This window comes from Typha angustifolia, chromosome 1, assembly GCF_048772165.1.
Source record: "Typha angustifolia cultivar Huaian chromosome 1, ASM4877216v1, whole genome shotgun sequence".
NCBI lineage: Eukaryota > Viridiplantae > Streptophyta > Magnoliopsida > Poales > Typhaceae > Typha > Typha angustifolia.
Window position 1 is genome coordinate 3421785 of NC_133239.1, and position 9906 is coordinate 3431690.

The 9906-nt window shown below is 43.3% G+C and overlaps 1 protein-coding gene across 1 annotated transcript; it reads right to left on the reverse strand.

The window, feature by feature from the left end:
* Positions 1-145: 145 nt before the first annotated feature.
* On the reverse strand, positions 146-4722 carry LOC140767103 (uncharacterized). Its single transcript, XM_073106892.1, has 2 exons — positions 1888-4722; positions 146-966 (listed from the first exon to the last, which is right to left on the reverse strand). The coding sequence occupies exons 1-2, from the start codon at positions 4481-4483 to the stop codon at positions 542-544; spliced, it is 3021 nt and encodes a 1006-aa protein (XP_072962993.1). The 5' UTR covers positions 4484-4722; the 3' UTR covers positions 146-541.
* Positions 4723-9906: the final 5184 nt, after the last annotated feature.

The window sequence follows — 9906 nt, forward strand, 5'->3', positions numbered from 1 at the left end:
TCTGGTTTTTAAATTATTTGAAATCATCAAACATCAAATTTTTGAGCAAGGAAAGAGTGGTGAAAGATAGAAGGTTAAAGGTAATAAATGATTGCATAAGGATGGTTTTATAAGGAACTCAAATATTTTTTCAAGAACATACAACCAAAAGGTATAGAGTCTATAGACAATGTCACAATCTCATCAAAGTTCCAACAGGGACAACATAAAGACCCATAATTAGTTCCTCCTCCAAATGATGACAATCCACATGTAGATGTTACAACACTAATAAGCTACCAAATATAAACTATCAAAGACAACAGATGGTGGCTAAGGATTACAAAGATTACAAAAGCAAAATGCTATGATGGAAGACTATTGTACATGGACCACCCCATGCATGGAGAGCCTCATTTGGCAATGCTAATTATAGCCAGGCACAACTCTACATGGACGCATATCAGTAACCCCCTCTATACAAAATAAGAAATTGGAATATAAAAGTTGCAAACTCATAAGAATAACAGGGTTATTAATCAATCTTCAAGGCTTTTTTTTTTTAAGTCAACAGATCAGGGAAGAGCTTGTAGCAGTTGGTCTCCTTGCTGGGGCTACCCTTCTCTTGTGCTGTCACCGACGGCGGCGAGGGGGATTGCCGTTCCTCGGTCGCGTGTCGGGGGAACTCCGATAGCATCTGGACCACCTCACGCATCGTCGGCCGTTCCACGCTGTTCTCCTGAACACAGAGCATTGCAACAAAGAACACATGCATCACTTCATCTATAGGAACTGTGCTTAGCCTTGAGTCTACTATTCCAGTGACATTTTCCCTGCTGCAGTTTGTGATCCTCTTAGCCCACTGGACTATATCCACTCCGTCGCCGAATTCTCCGACCGGGCGCCGCCCGGTGATGAGCTCGAGTAGGACAACTCCGTAGCTGTAGACGTCACTCTTCTCATCTACTCTGAGAGTATACGCGTACTCTGCACACAAAAATGGATATAAAAATTAGTACATTTAAAGAAGAAAATGTTTCTGAAGTACATTCTATACTATCAAGTTTCTGTTTAATAAATATTTACAAAATATTCACATAGAGTATACGCGTACGTCCAATGGTTTTTCTTTTCTTTTTTTTTTAATAAAAAAAATCTATAAAAAGAGGGGTCGATTTATAAATACATAAAGCATAAGAGGTTTTCTATAAATAATGTGTAAAATTGTAGGTGGTCTTAAGTGGAGGCTAGCTAAGTACACGGACTCTCCGAATCCCGAGGCAAGCGTATCCCCCGTCAAATCTTTGGAGACTGCATAGATGACTAGTTTCGGTAAACCCAAGGAAAATTCTTCGCATGGATCAAAAGATATTATCGGTAGTTGGATTAGTCTTAAAACCCATACCCATGCCGTTGCTGCTTTACCATTTACTGAATACGGGGGGTTTCGGGCAGGGAAGTCACTTTCGGCAAAGTGGGGCACTGTTACCATTGCCACTGATCGGCTTTCTGAGTAGAGAGGCCGAGTGTCAGAGACTGCCATGTCGGCCTTCAAGGCCGTGACTCGGACTTCCATTTCCGATGTACGACTTCCCGGCACCGTAACAGGTGGGCGGAGCTCGTGGGTCCAACCCGGGAAAGGGGGGCGTCTACTGTCTAGTTCCCCGATGATGGGGCCCACGAGCATGAATCTAGCTAGGATTACGCCCCTCTCCAACGTACCATAAATAAGGGTTAAAATTGTCATTTAATCTACAAACAATTTTAAATGAAAAATATAGAGCGACAGTATATATATATATATATATATATGTATATATTGAAAAAAGACAGAATAAACATATAATTAATATAGGAGGAATCAAACGGTGGTAATTGAATTGGAGAGAGTGTTTGAGATTTGGGTACCGGGGGCGATGTAGCCGTAGGAGCCGGCGACGGCGGACATGCACTCGGAGGCAGCTCCGTCCTGGAGGAACTTGGCGAGGCCGAAGTCCGCCACGTGTGCCTCAAAGTTGTCGCCCAGAAGGATGTTGTTGGACTTGACGTCCCGGTGTACGATCATGGGACTGCAGTCGTGGTGCAGATAACATAGACCCCTGGCCGCCTCCAGCGCTATCCTGTACCTGCGGTCCCACCCCAGGAATCCCCCTCCCTTCCCGTGCAGCAACTCCCCCAGGCTCCCGTTGCTCATGTACTCGTACACCAGCACGTTCGCCTCATGATTCGTGCAGAACGCCAGCAGCCGCACGATGTTCCGGTGCCGGATGCTCCCCAGAGTCTTCACCTCCGCCCGGAACCCGTGGTCGTGTCCCCCGCCGCCACCGAGGCCCATCAGTCGCTTCACGGCGATCGCGTCGCCGCCGTTGGTCCGGCCCACGTAGACCACCCCGGCCCCACCCCGCCCGACCACGTTCCCCTCCTTCATGCACTCGAGCACATCCGACACGCCGAAGTCCACCTTCTGGAACGCCGTCAGTCGCCACGTATCGCCCCGGCCGGGTCCACCCCTGAACGATCGGGCCCGCAACGCCGCCGCGGCGGCGAACAGAAGGGAGCAAAGGAGGAGCCCCAGGGCGAAAACCAGCTTGAAGTCCCCCGGGAGACGCGGCGGCCGGGCCGGGCCGGCCGTGTAGTTGCACGGGTTGTTCACCACCGGCCCGCAGAGCCGGGGGTTTCCGGCGAATGCCGACGCGTTCAAGTACGCCAATTGCCCCGTGTCCGGCAGCCGGCCGGACAAGTCGTTGAACGAGAAATCCGCGGCCGTCAGACTCCGCATCGCGCCGATGGACGCCGGGATTGACTGACCAAGATGATTCCTCGACAGATTGAGATAATTCAGGATCCCGATCCGAGCAATCTCCGGCGGAATCTGGCCTGAAAGGTTATTCTGGCTGAGGTCAAGATAGGTGAGCTGGGTGCAATTCCCGATCTCCGGTGGGATTCCGCCGCTCAACTCGTTGCCGCTCAGGTCGAGCTTGACGACCTGGCTGAGCCGGCCGATCGCGGCGGGAATGGAGCCGCCGAGCCGGTTCCCACTGAGCAACAAAGTTTGGAGGGAAGAGAGGTTTGAAACGGAGTCAGGGATTGGACCAGAGAGCAAGTTGTTGGATAAATTGAGCTGCGCCAATTGGGTCGGGCTTTGGCTACTATATGGATTCTCTGATATGGGTCCAGTGAGGTAATTATTCTGGAGCTCCAAAAGATTCAACTGAGGCAAATAGAGCAATCCTGGGGGAATACTACCGTTGAGATAATTTTGTCCCAGTCTCACTCTAGCCAAGCTCAAACACTTGCCCAAGCTCTCCGGGACCGGACCGAACAAGAAATTCTTCAACAGGATCAGCACCTTTAGCCCGTTTGAGGGACAGAGATTACCCGGGATCGCGCCGGTGAGCTTGTTCGACGAAAGGTCCAGCACTCGGATGCGCGCGTTCGACCCCAGCTGGCCGGGGACGGCGCCGGTGAAGTTGTTCATGAACAGCTGCAGCGTGTCCAGCTGCGGGAGCTCCGCGATGAAGCCAGGGACTGAGCCATGGAGTCGGTTCATGAACAGGTTCAGTAGGCTCAGCCGCGAGAGCGCAGCGAGCTCGGCTGGGATCTCCCCCGTGAGCGCGTTGTTCGACAAGTCGAGCAAGACGAGCCCGGTGAGGTTGCCGAGCGACGCCGGGATCGGGCCGGACAGTCTGTTGGTGTGGAGGAAGAGGGTGTCTAAAGACACCAAGTAGCCGATCTCCGCTGGGATCTCGCCCTTCAGGCCGCAGCTGGAGAGGTCGAGGTGGGCTAAATTTGCCAACTTTCCGAGCTCTAGTGGAATCCCACCGTCGAACACGTTGTAGTAGCCCAGGTAGAGCTGCTTCAAGCTTGTAAGATTACCCAACTCTGCAGGAATTCCACCGCTGAGGTCGTTGCCATTGACTGAGAGGTACTCCAACGCCGCCATGCTTCCGTAGCTCGGAGGAATCATTCCATAAAAGTAGTTCCCACCAAGATCCAAGTACCTAATCCTCGGCAATTTCACCACCCCGAGAGGCAGCGGCGCCGTAAAGTTGTTGTCGTAGGCGTCGAACACCTCCAAGCTCGGCAAGGTCGCGAAGTCCCAGTCAAGACTTCCGTCGAACAGGTTGCCGGATATGTTCAAAAACCGCAGCTTTGGCAATTTGGCGAAGCTAATCTTGCCTTCGAACTTATTCCCTGCAATGGAGAAGTTGACAAGCGAGTTGAGGCCGGAGATTTCGAGCGCGAGAGACGCGGAAATGCTCATGTTGGAGATGTCCACAGCGACGACGCGGCCGTGGTCGCAGCGCACGCCGAGCCACGAGCAGATCAAGCTCGGATTGGAGGTATCCCAAGTACCCAATTCGGGGTCTGAGGAGTGGATGGCTTCCGCCAGAGAAGCCAAGGCAATGGCGTCTCCGTGCAAGGGATTGGAGTAGCCATGGCCAAGAAGAGAAGAGAAGAAGAACAAGAAGAAGAAGGTGGTCAGGAGTAGGAAAGGAGACATCTTTGGGTAATTGAGTCTAGGGGAAGGAGGCGAGGAGTGGAGGTATAAGGCAAAGGAAAGGGAAAGGTGGGAGAATCTGAGAAGCTTCAGAGGAGAGTGGTTTTGGAGAAAGAGGCATCTTTGGGAGAAGAGACTTCACATAGAAGGAAGAAGGGGGGTAGAAGTAGGAGTTTTTTTGGTTTCTCCACTAATCTTTTTTTGCTCTGCTACTCTCTGCTTTGCTTTACAAGGGGGAAGAGGAGGTTGGGGGGTTTTAGATCAAGGGGGTTTTAATTGGGGGGAAGTTGTGGGTCCTCTTTGTAGAGAGAGAGAGAGAGACACAGAGCCAGAGAGAGAGAGAGAGACAGAGAGACAGAGAGGCTTTTAAATTCCATTAGCATGGGACTGACTGCCTGGCTCATTGGCTACAGAGTTATATTTTAAAGTTTTCAAAGGTTGGGGGAAAAATAATTAAAGTTTAAAGTGGCACTATTCAAAAGTTTGGGCTTGACCAGGTGAGCCTGGCTTGATGTGATTAGACCTACTCATGTACTAGGTTTAGGTTCAATTAAGCCCGCCGAGGATCGGTTACCTAATAACTTAAGTTTTTTTTACGAAATTATATCTTAAATATCTCAACTAAGCTCATCTTTACCTAGGCTCCCTTGTTTACTTTTTTATTATACTTTGCCTTTCAATTACTTAATATCTCTCTTGTGATAGTCATAGATAGCCTCAAGCTGCTTTAAATTAAATGAAGAATAATAAAAAACTAGCATTAGTGGGCATATATGAAGTTTTACAAGAATAAGAGGATCTATATAAAAATAGATAATGATTCAGTGAGTCTTTATACATTAATTATCCCTCAAGAAAATAACCATAGAATTTAGGCCTCAATGATGCATGTATGAATATTTGATGAAATCTCTGGACATCAGAGGCTGCCCACTGATTCAGATAGCAGAGGACCACCCACACTGCATCTAAAAGGCAGGCTGGGTATTTACTGACATGGTAAACAGCATCTGAAATGGGTGCATTACATCACTGGTGTATCACAAATCCTGATGCTATCTTCTCTCTCTCTCTCTCTTCTAAAGAGTTGGTAAAGCTAATCTGTGATTATAGCTGAATCATTATGCTTCCAGATAATAGAAGAAGGGAAGTGATCATTAACAACAATGATGAGTATAATAATATATGATTGCAGATATGTAGTGTGAAGAGGAATCATTGAAGCTTTTGTCTGCTTTATTCCTTCCCTCTCCCCTCCCCTCCCCCCCCCAGCCCAAGATTGATAGTCTTAAAGAGAGCCTAGGAAAAGCAAAAATGAGAGAGAGAGAGAGAGAGAGGAGAGGAGACCCTCCACTTCAATAAAGAAAATAAAGACATCTATATGGCCCCTCTCACATGGGAAAGAGTGCTCTTGTATCTTGTGGACTTAGAACTATGACACTCTCTCTCTCTCTCTCTCTCTCTCTCTCTTCTTCCCAAAGTGATCTTCTTTGTTTCTCATCAGTGCTTCTTCTACTTCTTTTCTTTCTTGGGTCCATGGCAAAACACACACCTTTGCAGGGCTTGCTTTGGTTAAACCAATGGAAACAGATGACCCTTCTTGTGAGTGTTGTTAAGGGTAAAGGAGAAGGGGTAGATACACACTTACACTTATGAGGGGTCACAATCTGAGCCCTTTTCTTTTTTTTTGACAGTGTAAGAAGCAAGTGGTCTGTTCAGTGGGGTTACCACCTCAGATGGTATAAATTGTGGACATAGGTGATAGATGCTCTAAGTAGGAAATTATAAATCTATATATTTCTAAGATAATGTTCTAATAATTGTTCCTAATTAATTAGTCTAGATCTTTGGTTTGATATTAACCACTGAAACTTGGGTTAATCAAGAGAACAATAAAAAGGGAAATTTGGAGATTAAACTTATACTCAGAAAGAAGGATATTTGATTTTCTCATACTTCTCTTTAAAGTTGACTCGTGGCATTATTGGAAGATTTTCTATGAAAGTACAACGCTTGATTTAGATGCGTTTGGATGTGGTTTAGATTTATCTTTAAAGCATTTTGCAAGCACTAATTTTTCGTTCTTTTCTGTGAAGTGGACTCGTGACATTAAATTGAAGATTTTTTCTGAGAAAGTACAATGATTGATTTTGATGTCTTTGGATGTGATATAAATTTATTTCTGAAGCAGTTTACCGAGCACTAAACTAATTTAGTATTCAAACACCAGTTAAGGGTAAAATAAATTACAGGGCAGGCAATCTATTCTTAAAAAAGACATCACTTTCTACAAACTATTATTTTAATTTTCTTTTTCCTCTCCCTTCTTCCTCTCTCTCTCTCTCTCTCTCTCTCAGGTTCAGAATACATTTTGCTCCATAAGGGCTTAATGGTTCTTGTCTACTAAGAGAGGAGTATAGAAGGGCAGCTTGATCTACACTGAAGGCATATATGCCCTTGACAAGGGCCCTTTGCTTCAGTGATGGTCCCTATTCCCTTTCACTGTAAATTTGATCAGACAAACACTGTCCTCTGCATTAATTAGGCAGCAAAGCAATGTAAATAATGTGCATGGCACTATGTGTTAGATCAATGTAAAATTCACAACATTTTACTGTAAACAAATCCAAAACTAGTCCTATTGGGACAGAGCATCATAACTTGCTAATGAGCAGAGATTTCAAATACAGAGGTGACTATAGAAAAATAGCTCTACACTTCAGTGGGGGAAGCTAACATTGTTAATATAAAATGGGCACTACTCTTTGTTGATGCTCTTTGGCTTTCAAAGGTGGCTCAATTCCAACCATTGCTGCTTGTTCCAATCCTACTAGCCTTGTAAAAGCTAGGAAACAAGCCAGATTCTTGTCCTTTCTTAGTAGTGTACTTCCATCTCCTACATCTATTTTAGCAAATGAAAGAAGTGAATGGGCATGGGAGGTAAAGTAAAAGACAAAAAGGGAAAGGGGAGGGAAGTGATTTAAAGGAAGAGAAATAAAGCACAAAATACTTACATTTCCTACTCTCTCTCTCTCTCTCTCTCTCTTTTTCTTTTTTTTTTAAGATGTAGAACACTTTAAAGGAGATATCACCCAGGCTTCTAGGACAAGGGAGTATCTTTGGAAGGTGCCACTGCTCTCTCTCTCACACTCACTCATGCAGTGAATGACATGAGAGGAGAAAGAATCTAAGAGCTAACACAACACAATGTGGCGATAAAGCTAGTGTCCTCTTGTAAACTATTGAGGAGGAGAGAGTGCACACCTCCCTAGTATGATGGCAGAAGGTCTCTTGTTTGAATGCCCACAAAAGCCATTGCTTGCCCACTCACTTGTTTTACTTTTGGATTTTGTAAGGAGTTGATGCTTGGTTCTTTTCTTTTTGTATACTTGGGAGGAACATATCGAAAGTCCAACTTCAAACCCACGAGAATATAAAAGGAGCCATGCCAAAAATTAAAAATATCTTTTCTTTATGCCAAATTTATTTCTTGATAGATGGGAAGTATATTTATTTCTTTCTTCTAAAGTTTATTAAAACACATTTTACTACCGTGTATTTATGCTAAAATCACTTTATCCGCTATGTTTTAAATTTTTTTTAATAAATTAATATACTTAGGATTAAAGTGAGGTAATTAGTTTTTCTATCAAATTTAACTGAACCCAACGACTATTTTAATTATTTAGCAGTATTGTCTCAAAAATATAAATATCATTCCTAACAAACACAATAAATATATTTTAGTCATTTTGATGTTGTTCAATTAAATTAAAATACAACGGTAAAATAATTTTAAATACATTTACATAATAACAAAATATATTTAACCCTTCCTTCTTTAATGCAACATAATGGGTAGAAGATACTGATTAATCAAAATATTGACTGCATAAAATTGGACTTCCCATATGGGTTTTGGTTTGAAGTCCAAGAACCAAAGAAAATAAAACTTTCACTTCCCATATGAACGAAGATGTCACACCACAAACTTATGATGGTACTTTAAGTACCTCATCCAATTTGTTTCTCTAAAACAATTCCAGCTTACCAATTAATAAAAAAAGGATAAGTATGAAATTGCAACATATTGCAACACATTAGTTGGCTAGTTGAAATTGTAGTTATATAAAAGTTCCTAATTATGCCAATGAATATGTATCAAGACATGCATATTTATATGAAACTAGTATAGGTGAACCACTGAACCATGGCTCCTGCATTTATCCTGCATCAGTACATCTATAAACCTACTTATACTCAAACTATGCATTTCTATTCCCATTTCTACTTTATTTTTTAGATTTAACCAGTGAAGTGGACAGTGTTTTGTGGGTCAACACGCAAAAACATATACATGTAGATACATACAAATGGACCTATCTTTGCAGAAAGAGGGCAAATATCCTCAGATGCTAAAGCAACTGAAGGCCAAACCTTTTCTTTTCACATAAAAGAAAAAGAAAAGAGAAGAAAGCTGCATTAGATCCATGAGTGGAGGCATCTAAAGGTTTCCTTTGTTATCTTCCAGCAAAGTTTAGTGGAAGTTAGATTCGGCCTACAACCCTATTGATTTAGCTGGTATGAACATTGAGTGCATTTTCTTAAATAGATCATGTATCCATTAAATAAGCTGCATAAATTCCCACTTGACAAAAGGGAATCTCAATTGGGAACCATCATTTGATTACTTTTTTCCTCTCCAAATCAAAGGAGTGCTCCTATGTGATAAAGCCCCTAGAAACAATCCAAAGGTATAATTTCAGCAATAAGTCAATAATAGAGAGTGTGAGAAAAAAAAATTATTTCGGAAATGAAGAGTTCAAGTATCTTTTAGACTAATTGCCATGAATGCAACACAGAACCAACAAAAATAAACAATAAGTCAACCAATAAGTAAGTCTGTAGTAGAATAAATAACAAGTCGTTCTTGCAACCTGGATACTTTGACAATCAGTCCACATACAAAGCCACTTACATATGAAAGCATATACAAGGTGCTATTTTCGTTGAATAAATACATAGTAAGCATAGAAGGGAGTCACAGTGTGGCTGATGATATTGGTCCACCAACCTGATCAAGATATTATTCATCACCAATAATAAACTGACAACAGCTCGACGAGTTAAGCGGTCAGGTGGAGTGTGCGCTGTTCCACTCTTACTCTCTTCAAGGCCTCTGAGATACAAAGGTCTGCATGCAGTGGTTGTGATGCCACAACTTTTGGTTGATTGCATGCATAGAAAGTTTAAATTTTGAAAGAAGCTAACATTATGGCTGATATGGAGATAGAGACACCCACCTTACATGGGGAGGTTGAGAGCTTGGCCCACCCAGAGACAAATAACTAAATTTGCGGGACTATCTTCACTTATCTAAATGTTAAAACTTATAAATGTACTAACAAGGATGATATAAAGACTGA

Coding starts and splice junctions, on each gene's coding strand:
- LOC140767103 (XM_073106892.1), bottom strand. CDS start 4,483: ATGTCTCCTTTCCTACTCCTGACCACCTTCTTCTTCTTGTTCTTCTTC. Junction 967..1,887: donor CTACGGCTACATCGCCCCCG/GTACCCAAATCT, acceptor TTTTGTGTGCAG/AGTACGCGTATACTCTCAGA.